This window comes from Uloborus diversus, chromosome 3 (assembly GCF_026930045.1).
Source record: "Uloborus diversus isolate 005 chromosome 3, Udiv.v.3.1, whole genome shotgun sequence".
NCBI classification, from domain to species: domain Eukaryota; kingdom Metazoa; phylum Arthropoda; class Arachnida; order Araneae; family Uloboridae; genus Uloborus; species Uloborus diversus.
The window spans coordinates 71,948,268-71,962,353 of NC_072733.1; the positions used below are offsets into that span (position 1 = coordinate 71,948,268).

A 14,086-nucleotide genomic window follows, 5' to 3' on the forward strand; every position below is an offset into this window, starting at 1 on the left:
ACGTAAAAAAAAATAATTTAATTAAATTATGCGATGTTTACTCCTGTTTACGATTTTTTCAAGACTTTTTTTACGTTTGTGAAAAATACTAATTTAAAAAATATTATTAATGTGAAGAATTTCTACTTATACCATTTTTAACTGTGACCATGTTAAGTGCTTGTTCTGTCTTTATCCACATCTTTGAAGTGAATAATTAGAATCTTTCAACTGAGCGATAAGTTGCCAAATATGGTAACCCTGCAATGTTTCCAGTTCCTATTATTAGTCAGACTAGTTAGCAATAGATTCGCCATCCATCTACTAAAGGATCGGTAAGGTCACAGCCGTTGAAAGATAATTTTTAACAATAACTAAGTTTGTCTTTCTTATTTAATGCATTGAAATACGCCGAAGACATTATTCTGCTTTTTAAAGAAGCACAACAAAATCGCTTTCGCTATGAACACCTATCTCTAGCAATGGAGATTGGCGCTTAACCGGAAATAAGACTCGCTACTTCCGGTCTACGTCAGTGGTTTGTTTGTTTATTTAGGATATTTGGTGAATAGCTCAATGAGATTGTTATACTTTTCAGAAAATATATGCACTTTTGCGAAGAATAGAATGTGTTGCATTCGCATCAATTTTGAATCAATATTTCTGGAGATTGTTGATAAAATAACCTATATGTTGATTTTCGTATATTAGATGCTTAGTTTGTTCGTAAAGGCAGAGCATAAATATATCATCACATGTTGTTTTTTGACTGTTGGGAATCATGCAGAAATCATAAACTAAACAAGTAGCACTCGAAAGAACATTGTATAACGTGTTTCTGGACTAGGATTTCCAATCCCGATCCCGAATCCCGCATGATATTTAGCGGGATTCCCTAGTCCCACAAGTTTTTTCCATTTCAACGTTTTCCAACTTTTGCCGCTCATAAAACGACGATTTTCACAAGCATCATTTGAAGTTTGAATCACCTTCCTCGTATAACTGCAAGAAAATCAACAAAAACTCTCATATGATGAACTGTAAATTTACCAATTTAGACCACTATAAAAATAGAGTATTTTTCTGAGAATGAATTGGTATTCTCATTCGATCTTTCAATTTTCATACGTTCAGCAATTGAGAAAAAAGCATATAATTTCAAAACAAACCTTCACTAAAGTTTAAAATTAAGTAGAAAACATAGGAAAAGTGCATTACTGATTGCAAAACCCTCTGGAGCATCCTCAATGTAAGCTTAAGAAATACACTCAGAACTTTTAACTTACAAAAAGTGCACAATATTTCTCACCAAAGCAGAAAGCAATGAAAAACCCGACATTATTTATATATTCGGCAGGACTCTAAAAGAGGCGACAAAAACTTGGATGAAACATAGGATGACTCGTATGACAGAGCAGTATAATAAAGCTATTCAAGTTTTTGAATATGTCTTTCAAATGAGGGGTAAAACTAGCGAAGTTATCCTAAAACTTCTACCGAGACTGCGACTTGGTGAAACCAAGTAGCCCTTACCTCTTTGATGTAATGAAGCAAGTGCACTGATCCGATGACAAATGTTAATGAAGCCACAAGGGCAATGCAAATAAAATTGAATACAGAAAAACACATATCCAATAGATATAGTTTTTGTCCTAAGTTTACTGTTCTGGAGCAGAAACCTAGTATAAGAAAAGAAAAATCTACTTCAGAAGGTGAAGAATGTATGGGAATCTCCTTTTGTAAAATGTCCACAGTTGTTTAATCTTATTAAAACCAACTGCACTGGAGCCACAGCAAGTGTTTTTATTAAGCGGCATTATTTTTGGAGCAAAACACCTTTCTCATTCCGTACGAGCAATGCTTTGTTAAGAGGTGTTGGACTCTTTTAGGGCACACTTTTGTTTACTAAACAATAAATGCTAATTGTGTTTCGATTTTAGTGCTGAACAACTGGTATACAGGATTCGGGAGAACTACTAATTCAAGTGACAAAAGCAGTCCTTCCTAAAACACGAAGTTTTTTATATTTGACATTAAAATTAAATTTTTTAGATGAATAAAGTCAATACTGCAGGATTTGCTCCTTTCGATCCCAAAATCTCGCGGGACTGAATTCGGCGAGGGGTTGGAAATTCTGTTCTGGATGCATAAATTATTTGCCCTCCTTTCTCCATTATTGAAACATAAGGTCTCAAAGTCTGCCAAAATTTTAAGAAGGGTCACCAAATTTAGTAAGTTTCAGTGAGTTATGGAGTATGTCTCTCAGCTGATTTGTAGATGGATGCATGCAGTGAAATTGCATTAGCAGTTTCTTTCCAAGTCATTAAGTTTGGCACTTTCTTAAAATTTTGGTAGACGTTAAGACCTTATATTGAAAAACGACAGATAAGGGCAAATAAGTTGGTTAAAAAACCTCTCAAGAGGCTCTTTCGAATACTACATGTACTTTTTTCATTGTTACGCTATTTGCGTGATTCCCTGGTTAAGAAAACTGATAAGAAAGTCATATGACAGTTCTTTGAAATTACAATTAAATAATTCAGTTAAATTTCTTTAAAATCTCACTTTGTTGTGCCGAAATCATTACTTTACAAATGCTTATTTGCTTGCTTTAAAATAAATCAACTTTTAATGGAATATTAAAAAGTTAAATTATCGTTATTTCATTATCTAGTTTATTCTTGGATTTTAATTCTTATAATTAAACATTTCATACTTTAGTTATAAATAATTATCATGAAAGAGTAGTGTGCTCTAGTGGTGGCACTAGCACCAAGAACTTCAAAGATGGTCTAAATCTGAAATATTAAGACTCTAGTTTCAGGCTTTCTTTCTTTCACACACACATATTGAGATTTCTGCTATTCCACGAAGGAAGCTTATATCTCTATTAATCCACAAATTTTCCAGGATTTTGTTTATCCAGGACAGCACAAAGACAACACAATAGATGGTTGTGCCATCTATGGACAGTTCGAGAGACAATTTAGAACCAGGCCAGGAGCCGAATAACTTCCTAGTCTGGCACCCCCAGAGGTATCGTTTCACTTGGAGGACATTGTGACCATGAGCATATTTAACGTCGCACAGTCACCATTAATGACGACGGTGGGTCTTCGACCAGTGAGGATCGAACCCGAGACCCTCCGGTCCCAAGTCCAATGCCTTACGGATCAGGCTACCATGGCCCTTCAGGCTTTATTTTGCAAATAAAAATACAGTCAAACCTCGCTATCGCGACACCCGGACTTTACCACACTCCGGATGTCACGTCATTTTTTCAAAGTTCCGAACTTATGCCATATAATTTCAATGTTAAGTGGCTCCGGATTTTACGACAGTTTTTTTCGTGCAACTCCGGTTACGACGACGATTCGAGCTGCGCAGACTGGATCAAATGTTTCTTTGCAATCGAAAAATGTGCAGTAACATAATGAAGACGTCTGGAAATGTGTGTTGTAGGAACTTCTGACTCAGATTAGAGATTTGACCAGGCATGACACCTCGAGAATGGTGGGGGGCGAGTAGATAAGTTCTGAAAGGTATAGGTTTCAGACTTCGACAAGAGGGACAATAGAAAGGAATTCAAAGCAGGTGGATTGCAATACTGGACGAGGAAAGCAGCAAGAGAAGAAAAAGACCATAGCCATGTTAAGCTGTAGGTGGTCACAACAAACCTCTCCCATGAGAGAAAAAGATATAAGGGGATCCTCATTAGATTGAAAAGGAAAACACAACTCTTAAAGTGTATAAAAAGATTAGAAAGGGAAAGGTGGGGCTTAGCCATCAAAACCTAATCAAATTGCGGACAAAAGTGAAAAGAGTTTTTGAATTGGTCTCTTTCTTGCTGGTAATTTCGTGGAAGAAGGAGTGTGACAAATGTTATTCAAAAAATCAAACATTTTATTGGAAAGTGTTGTATAATTGAAAAAAAAAGAAAAGAAAAAAAGAAATAATAATAATAAGTAAAGGGTTCTTTTTTTTTTATTATTAATTTTTGTTATATTCACCAGTATTTCAAATTTTCAATAGTTAAAGCTAATTAAAAATATAAACAATTAATTTCTTCATTAAATCTAATTTTATGGTTAACTAATGTTTAATTATGACTTTTTAAAACTATTTCGGTTATGACGTCGCTCCGGCTTTGACGACACTTTGTTGACAGTCCCAAAGGTGTCGTGATAACGATTTCGACTGTAGCTGTTTGGAATTCAAATTTGGAGAGAAAAAAAATGGGGGGAGGCTTCTGAACTTTCCTCCGAAATTGCGGTAAAGGAAGCCTGAAATTGAGATTGATTCCTCAACCTGTCTTAAGTTTGCTAAAGATGGCAAATTTGTATTTTTAAGACTCGAGTCTCGAAGTTTTTTCTGGGAAGAGTTCCCCTTACCATTAGTTCACCATAGATAGCCTAAACATTTTTAAACCTTCAGCTTCCAAGAATTCCCCGAGAAGAGCCCCTGATCCTCCTCCCCCTTTCTCTAACTTTAATAAAACTTAACACTGATTTAAAAAAAATGCCTTTGTAAAGCTGCAGTTTTTCATTTACAAGGTTAGAGCCTCCTTCAAGTGGCCCAATAAATAGATTAAAATAAAGTCTTGAGCTTCCAAAAATCCACCCTCCCTTTTTTTCTTCTAACTACTAGTCCCTGCTACTGCAAATCATTGTAAATAGACCAAAATATTCATTCACATCAAAAATGCTTTATTTACATGATGAAAGTTTTAAAAAAATCTATTGGTTTTAATATTTCTTCTGTTAAAATTTTAGTAAGAAGATCTGTTGTTTCCTGGGAAAGTAGATAAAGCTATAATAGTCAGTTTCAAGTTCAGACAGGAATTAGCTATGGAATCTTGTCACGGTGACTGTAGTCACCAACCTTCAGCCTGCACACAATCTTTAAATGAAATGCAGTTTGAAAGGGGCATTTGGGGTGCTGGTAAATATATTTAATTTTATTTGTATTGCATATTTTGTCAATCTGTACTCTATGATACATTGTTTTATGATTGCTGTTAACTCTCTGTGAGGGTGAATTCCATGTAAAAGGGGACATTTTTGTAAAAAAAAAATAAATGAAAATTTTTGACAATCAATGCTTGTTAATGTATGTTGGTAGGCTGAAGTTATTTATAAACACTTTATTTGGAGTATTCCTGCCCCCTGATGGGAGAAAACTGCTTTACAAGAGACAACATGGCTGCCACTAGATAAAAACCATAAAGACATACTTTTGTTTCATCTTTTTTACATAGGTTCCACCAGAAAATAACCAAAGTGTTTGGATTGGCGAATTATTAAAGGTATGTAGATTAATATTTTGTATAGATATAAGATTATCTCGTAAAACTTACAGTCAAAATGTAACTTTAAACATTGCCATGTGGGATGTTGCATCAGTTACCATTTTTAAGGTTTTTTTGAGTTTTTCAAAAATGTATTAAGTTTTCCAGTATAACATACATACAGGATGTAATATTTACAAATCTTTATAAGCTACTATAAATAGAATATTTATCTGATAGTTTAGTTAGCAGTAGTAAGCGTAACTGATGCAACCATAATGTAGTAACTGACGCAACATGATGGAAGTTGCATCAGTTACCATGAATCATTTACAAAAATAAAGGGGAGAAAGAAATATTTCATTACATTATTTTGATGATTCAACATTAGCAGGTCCATGCTGTGTAGGCTTAAATAAATTTAGACCTTTATACAATGCCTTTTTTAACTTTTCAACACCAGTGGCGTATATATGTTTTTATTTTCGAGGGGGCTCAGGGCCGTCGGTAAGGGGGGGGGTGTGACACCCCTCCACTTTTTTGGAGAAAGGGGCCGCCGATTTTACTACATTATTGATTTGAAATGTAAGGAATAAAACTGCAAATAGGAAAAAATGCGGAGGGTTCTTAAATGCAACTTAGAAGAAAAACAAAATAATTAAAACATAACTAGCAACATCAGTAAACCTAAAATCTAAAACATCCAATACTTTTCAGCTATCGCGGCCCAAATCCCCCCCAAAAAAAACACAATAAATGGGGCCGCGAAAAACAGCTAAGAGTCGTTGAGAAAAATACGGATATTAATCGCCAAGTGGGGCCGCGTGAACGATTACATATCGGTCATCCCTTATTAGAAAAAAAAGTACAGTGTAAACACGTGCGAGAACTTTAAAAGCAACGCCAACATTTTCAGTAAAATCTGTTAAGTGGAGAAGGCATGAATCAATTCTATATGTAGAAGTATTACATTAATCTGTTTCAAAGTGCTGCAGGGTTATTTGAAATTTATAAGAAAAATAAAATAACTAAAACATATAACTAGCAATATCAGTAAACGTGAAATCTAAAACATCCGGTACTTTTTAGCTATCAAAAAACTATAAATGGGGCCGCGAAAACCAGCTAAGATTCTTTTCGGGCGGCATTCGATGCGGAAAATACGAATATTAATCGCTATAAGTGGGGCCGCGTGAACGGGATATTACAAATCGGTCATTCCGTGTTTGAAAAAAGTACTGCACAAATAAGTGAAACATTTTCAGATTTTCAGTACACAGTGGTGCTTCAAGAAACTTTCCTTGGGAGAGAAGGGAAGGTGGGGGGGGGGGTCATATAAAATGTTTCGAAATTAAAGGTCGGATAGTGCAATTTTAGGCACTTGCAGTGTGTTCATACAAATCATTTTGTTGCTATATGCGGGGGGGGGGGGGGACTCCCGATTCTACCCCTTGGCTACACCACTGCACTGCCGCATGGAATAAAAGTCACCAATGAAGAAGACTTTCCCCTTTTTTTATTTTTTGATGGAAAACAGAAACAAGCGATACAACTGGATAAAACTGTCTGTGTACTTTGTGTCGAAATTCGAAGGGACTAATTGCTTTATAGCCCGCGGATCTGTAGTCCTCGCAACGTCCGGTTGTCATTTGATAGTAATTTGGACGGCTCAATGGAAGGGGCTCAAAGGCTCAAGCAGTGTTTGTAGCCCTGTGTGGTATGGTCACTTTGTTCTCATCACGTGCTTTAGTAGAAATCTGTCTGGTGTGTTCAGTTTGCAAGAGGGGTTTTTGTTTTGAGTGTGACCTTGAGAGCCCGAGGATGGGAGTTGCTGATACGTTTCCGAGAAAACGTCTGATTCTATTTTCTTATTATTACTCGTCCCCTGTCAGTTGAGTGTTGACAGAAATTTTTCCTATTATTAATTAGAGCTCATGCTCAACAAAGACTACTGGAGGAGCTGCATAGAAAAGATGCTTTATTCAGCAACATTAAGTAAGTAGTTATAAGTTTTTTGAACGAACTGATTTAGTCCATAATGTAGTTGAAAGCGGCGCTCCGCTTTTTCCATTTCATGTTTTTAACATTTATTATTTACTAGTTGTACCCGCACGGCTTTGCCTGTAGTAGAAAATGAAAAGGTCATTTGGTTCGCCTGTATATTAACAAATAATGGATGATGAATTTCTCGCCACCTGGCTATATTCATTTGCTTCACCATGTTGCTTTTCCACGTTATGATAATTCTGTAATGTATTCGTCCACATTGTGATAATTTCCTCGTGAAAATGTTCTTAAAATTGGAATATAAAAAGAACATAATCGAATTTTTGAAAAATCGCTTCGAGGTGCACACCCCATGCTATAAACTAATTCTGTGCCAAATTTCATGAAAATCGGCCCGAACGGTCTAGGCGCTATGCGCGTCACAGAGATCCTGATAGACAGAAATCCTGACAGACAGAGATACTTTCAGCTTTATTATTAGTAATAGTAATAAAGATATTTGCTCCTCTTAAAAGCACTCTTATACTCCCTCGGACCCTCCCAACCTTTTCGTGTAACTGCACTTTTTACTTACTTTTTCTTTTATTTTTTCAGTTAGGAAAAAAAAAAAACTTCTACAACTATAATCTATAATTGCCTTAACTCTGATTTTGCAACCACTAAATGATAATCTTGTGTATGAGGTCCTTGTAATGCCTTTATAGGTAAGATTTGTTTTACATAGTGAGTGGTGCTTACCTAGGGGTTATCGTGGCACACACTGCGCTATTGAAGTTTTTAGATGGGTGTTTTAAGGGGTATGTTTCTCTTTTTAAGGGCCACCCGAGTTGGGGGGTTCTTTGTGATATTGGGGGAGGGGAGGATGTGCTCTTGCTCTTGGGGGAGATGGGCACCCCTGTTTTACAAGGGAAAAAGTATTCCATTGAAGAGATTTCAATTTAATTTTAAATTACTACTGGCTCCGCCCCCTGCTCGCTGACGCTCAACAACCTCTAAAGTTTCTTGCGCAATTTTATTTGGATCGCAAAGATTTATGTCTTTTAAGGAAGAATCAGATTAAAATAACTGCTAGGATTAGAAAAAAAATAAATTTTGTTCCCCCTCCCCTAAAAAAAAATCGAATTTAAGTAACGAGCTCAATTTATTTCGAACAACATTAAAATCCCGCTCCCTCACAAAGCAAAAAAACCTTGATGAAAATATATTTAGCAAAACTATTAATAAACTATTTAAAAAACCCTTTAAAACCCAAACTCTTAATGTATCGTATCATATAAATTGTTTAAGGTGCTTGATATCAGATGTCTTAGATTTCTCATTGCAAGCTTAGACGTTATCATTTTTTCCGAATCATTACAAAAATGTAAATGGAGAGCACCCCATGCTTTTTTACATTAAAGTTTATTGTTTGGTCAATTATCTTACTCTCACTGTTTTAAGTTAATTTATATTTAGCTGTGGCACTGTGGGACATGACATCCTCTCCCTGATGAATGCACTTTACATTAAAAGATTAATTTTTACTTTTTAGTTCATTTTTGTACAAGAGCGTGTTTATTAGTTTTTAGCACTATTATTTTATTAATATTTTATTTAGCGGTTTGTAAGAATCATTGCTTTAAATGCGTTTAAAAATATAGATATTTAAGCATGGCCGACGAGAAGCCATGCCAGCCTAATCGAAAACTAAGGAGCCGGCCCTTGGAGGGGGGGGGGAGGGTCGGAGTCACCGTAGTATAAATCTTAAGGGTTTTAAACGGAGGGGAAGCTGACAAGGGGCCGTTGGCTCTCGGTGGTCCTGTATTTAACCCACAAAGTGGAACGCCCCTCTCCCACTAAACTAGTCAAAAATGTCTGACCCACTGTAAAGAATTTGCTCTATTTGGAGACATCGCATCCACACGCACGTACTCCGAAAATGCCAGCTACCCTGTTGTCAACCCCCCCTTCTTTCTCATCAAGGTGGAACCCAAATTGACAGCTCACTGCACGGGTCTCGGCCCTGTTCCTTTGAGATTTGAATCCTTTTAGCTATTCAAATACACGTTATCTGGATTTTTCTGTTTTGTTGTGGTTTGCTGAACAAGGAATGTTCTCAATTTCGAGCTGCCTGCAGCATTTTGTAGCAGTAGGAACTAAATTTTTCTTCGCACTTCAGGAATATAATTTCGTAATAAGGCGTTCAACTTTTGCTTCAGAAATTATATCAGGGGTCTATCCAGGGTTTTTCACAGGGTCCGTTTTTTGTGAAAAATCAAATAATTTTGTGAAAAATGAATTAATTTTGTGAAAAATCAAAAAATTTTGCAAAAAAAAAATTTTTTTTTGTTAAAACGAAATTTTAGAATTTAGAGATGGCACAAACTGCATCAATTAAACTTTAAGTTGAGTGTTTTCCTCTTCTATGACGAGAAAATCATTCTGGATTTTTTTTCCTGATATTTGGCGGGGGGGGGGGGGGCATCGCTCTTTCAAGTATCAATATTTATCTACCATTCTGCATTATGTTAAATTATACTAGATACATTTCTGTACAGTATTTAAAATAATTGTAACAAAAATAAATAAATAAAACAAAATTCAGAATAGGGTTCAGCATTCAACTTTTTGACCCAAGACACTCTTAAAAAGCACAGAATTTCGTTTAAAACTTATAAATTCCGTGATTTTAACAAAAATAAAAAGATATTTCAATTGTTTACCTCTTAACAAAGCGTAATAATCATCAAAAATACGAAAAATCGGATTCCCATAGCGGATGCAAAGAGATAGCAATTCTCAAAGTGAAGGCATCAAAAGTGTAAAAACGGCTTGTAAAAGAAATATTTTTGATAAAATTATTTTAAAATTGCATTTTAGAGTCCTATGATAACATATCATTAATATCTGTGAACACAGTTGACCCCCCCCAAAAAAATAATAATAATAAAATAAATCATCTATTCAGCATTTTAATTTTTGACTCGTAACAGAAAATGGAATTTTGCTTTAAAAACTTGAAATGAGAGTTCTAACAGAAACAAAGAGACTTTTCATTTATTTGCATCCTAATAAAGCGAAGTTAGCTTGAAAAAAGAACAAAATATGATTCTCATATCGGATGTTAAAAGATTGCATTTTTCAAAATGTAGACATCTAAAAAAAAAAAGGCAAATTAAAAGAGTTTATTTAAAGTTAATCATCCTTCTTAGCATCGAAAAATCAAAACCCATATAATTTTCTCCCAAAATAACAATTAAACATCGCACCGCACCGTAAAAACGCAAATACTGACAAGCCGACAAAATGATGAGAATATTTTCTAGTCAAGTCATTATAAAGGTTCAACGCCAGACGCTAAGTGGTGATAGTTTTGAAGTTGGTAACCCTATCTGAAGCGATCATATTTTTTCCTCACCCTTACTATCCCTTTGCAGTTCTAAGTTCATTTCGCAGATATATATTATTATTGTTTATTAAATCATGAGCGGAGAAAAGTGCTTACCAATGCCTTTTCAGAAAAGTTTACCACAACACCGCTGCTAATTAGCTGTGATAAAACAAACAACCATTATATTTATTTGGCAGTAGCAATTATTTATCGCTTGCAGGAGCATCGCAAGAGTGCCGATTTTTTATTTCTTTTATTTTTTTTCAAAATTAGCCGATTTTGTATAAGCTGACCCCTCTAATTTGACTTTAAAAAAAGGTTCCAAAAATTATCGGTTTATACACAGAAATATGCGTTATTTTGCTTTCAGATTTGCTCTTTCAATAAACAATTTGTGACAGATCCGATCTTGTTTATCAGAATTTTGTGAAGGGTCCGTTTTGTTTGATCGGGATTTTGTGAAAGGTCCGTTTTGTTTGATCGGGATTTTGTGAAAGGTCCGTTTTGGTTGATCGGATTTTTGTGAAGGGTCCATTAACGGAACCAAATATCCTCTGGCCAGACCCCTGTATATATTAAAATTCCTTTTCAAAAAGTCATAGTTTATGTTTGGGCGCAAGCAAAATTTAATTTTGTTCAGTACTACGCTACAAATGTTTATTCCTATTCAATTGTTTGCTTAGCAATTGTTTAGTTCAGTCTTACTGAAAATCAATATCATATGAGTATAGGTGAAAGAGGGACCTATGAGGAATTTTTTTCCTCATTTCTTTCTTTCTTTTTTTTTTTTTCAAAGAACGTTCTGAATTTCTCTGGGCAAAAGTGTTCTAATGATAGAAGTATTTTCTTTGAGTCATGATCTTTATGAGATTTTGAAAGAAAATCTATTCATTTTATGGTGTTTGAAAAAAAAAAAAAAAAAAAAACTTCAATTGTTCAAATGTGCTCCGATTGTATCCGAATATCGTCAAGCCTGGGGCACATACGTACAAGATTTAAAAAAAAAAAAGAGAGGACAATCATCATATTTCAAGGAATTTCATTGAAGAATTTGTGACCTATACCAGGGCTGTGGAGTCGGAGTCGGGCTTATTTTGGGGTAAAGGAGTCGGAGTCATTCGAAACAGGCCTACTCTGACTCCGGACTTCTTTTTTTAAATAATATTTACCGACTTTCCTTGCATTTTTTAAATAACTTACAACCAATTAGTTCGATTACAAGTATAAAGGCCTACTAACAACAAAATAACTGCCTTTGGCAACCAGCAGACTTGATTGTTTATCAAACTTTCTGTAACAGCTATTTACGCAATCCCCTAGTTTGCTTGTTTTTGTACTCTCTTTAACTAATTGCAACGGTCATCAAACGGATTTGTTGCCTAAAGTAATCCCTTTCAAATAAAAATAATAACTAGTAAAAGGAATGTATTCCTTGAGCGAGCTGGCGCCCGTAGCTTGAGAGGAAGCTTCTGAGGGTGTTCGGTAAATTCAAATAAATGTTGGCGCGGCGAATCCAAAAGATCCGATAAAATATATAACCCCTTCCCATGGGAGAGGGAGGGAATTGAAAATAAATAAATAAAATTTAAAAAAAAGCCGGAGTCGAAGTTGCACGCTTCAAAATCCAGGAGTCGGAGTCGAACATTTTCCTTCTGACTCCACAGCTCTGACCTGTACTTTGTCAGTTTAAATTGTACTGTAATGTGTCAAATACAAAACATTTTTTTATGAATTACATAACAATGCTCACTGTCAAATTTGAAAGTTTCGTAGTTTGTTCCAATCGCTGGATACAAAAGAAAATGAACCTATAAGACTGCACAGCACAAGAAATATTTTATTGTGTTAAGATTATTTTTATTATACATTGCTATTAGGTTTCACACAGGTTATTAATGTTTTTAAATGATTTTAAAATGGATTTTTTTAGTTAATGTTTCGTGTTTAATTAAAATGTTTCGTGCCTTTTTATTTCCTGCAGTCAGGACTAGATTAGCCTTTAAAATTAGGGAAAACTCGGTCTCATTTTAAGGCCCTCACTTTTAGTTTGGGGAAATTTTTCGAAAATTCTATGCACATTGATGCAAAACTTATTTGTGCTACTAGTAATATTTACAAAAGTGATCCAGTAGAATTCAATAAAGTTTATTCCACCTTCCCAAAGAATTGAAATTTCGTACATTACACATGTTGTACTGCAATGCTCAACGAATAACGTAGTAAAACGTTTAAGTCAAATTTAACACTTCACAAAAAAAATTAAGTGACATAAAGGTGCATTATAACAGAGTTGAAACAAATCCCATGCCAGAAAACATAACTTGTGACCACATTTTATTAAGTGTGTCCTCACCTTTTATTATTATTCATTTATTCCAAACATTTTTATTTAGCATGCGGCAACATTAGCAATCTCTTTAAAAATGCTTTTAAAAGCAGAAACTATTTGTTAATCACAGTTTTTTTGTCATTTTCTGGCTCCCTAAAAATTCTGAGGAGAAGCTCAAGTTTTCTGACTTTTATGGGATAATCTTGCCTTCCTGTATCTGTTCTATAGCACAAAATTCTTGACTAATTATGTAGTAACAAGAAATAAAGAAATACTAAACTATACTTTCTGAATCGACAGTACAAAAAATAATAAATTATTTTTTTTTCTCGAAAATTAATAATAACCTAACATTCATGTTTTAAAAAAGATACCGGAACAGCTCGCATGAGCTGCGGTTGTTATGTGTTTACAAGTTCTCCATCTTCTACTTTAGGACTAACTTGCAATAGTAAAGAATTTTTAATTTAATAGAAAAGAAATTAAACATATAGTCATACATTTACATATATGTTCATCAGTGGCAGTATCGTGGCGAACGCAGTGGGGGTGTTCATGGGGTCCGCGTTCCCCCCCCCACTTTTAGATCATCTCAGTGATCTAAGCCACTATCCCCTCGATTCGTTTTTCTTATCTGTAAACCTATTTATAGCAGTCATCTCACTGCGTGCACTGTTAAAACCACGCAACAACGAAGTCAAAAATGCTTTCATTTCTTGTATTTCATAATTCTACATGACTATATAACGTGAATATTCATCGTACAGCGTAAATTTATTTAGATTTGTAGTTGTAAAATATGAGGCAGCAAGAAGCTGTAAGAAGGGATGTAAGTTAACTTTTAAAGTTTCGAGTAAAACACGTTTAAATTTTAGATTCTAGATAGACTTTTAATTGATTTTTTTCTAAACTATGCTGTTTAGCAGCACTAGCCAGAACTTCGAGTTCCGTCTCTTGCCCCAAAACAGAAAAGAGGTTCTCCTACCAATTCTACTGATTATCGTCAAATTTTAAAATTTTGGATCTTACATACGTTTGTTTCTCACCGTTTCATAAAATTTTTAAACTGTATTGCAAAAATAATTGATTGAAATCCTAAAATAGAAAACAAGTA

The 14,086-nt window shown here is 34.7% G+C and overlaps 1 protein-coding gene across 2 annotated transcripts in view; it reads left to right on the plus strand.

Annotated features, from left to right (window-relative positions):
• Nucleotides 1-215: 215 nt before the first annotated feature.
• Nucleotides 216-14,086, plus strand: part of LOC129218546 (ankyrin repeat domain-containing protein 39-like) — a 34,398-nt gene continuing 20,527 nt past the window's right edge. Inside the window, exons 1-2 of one of the 2 annotated variants that reach the window (XM_054852847.1) lie at nucleotides 216-314; nucleotides 4,752-4,920. In XM_054852847.1, coding sequence (XP_054708822.1) covers nucleotides 4,827-4,920 — 94 coding nt within the window. In that variant the 5' untranslated portion in view covers nucleotides 216-314; nucleotides 4,752-4,826. Of the gene's footprint in view, nucleotides 315-2,068; nucleotides 4,921-14,086 lie in introns of those variants that run through there. The other variant, XM_054852846.1, reaches the window with a different exon arrangement.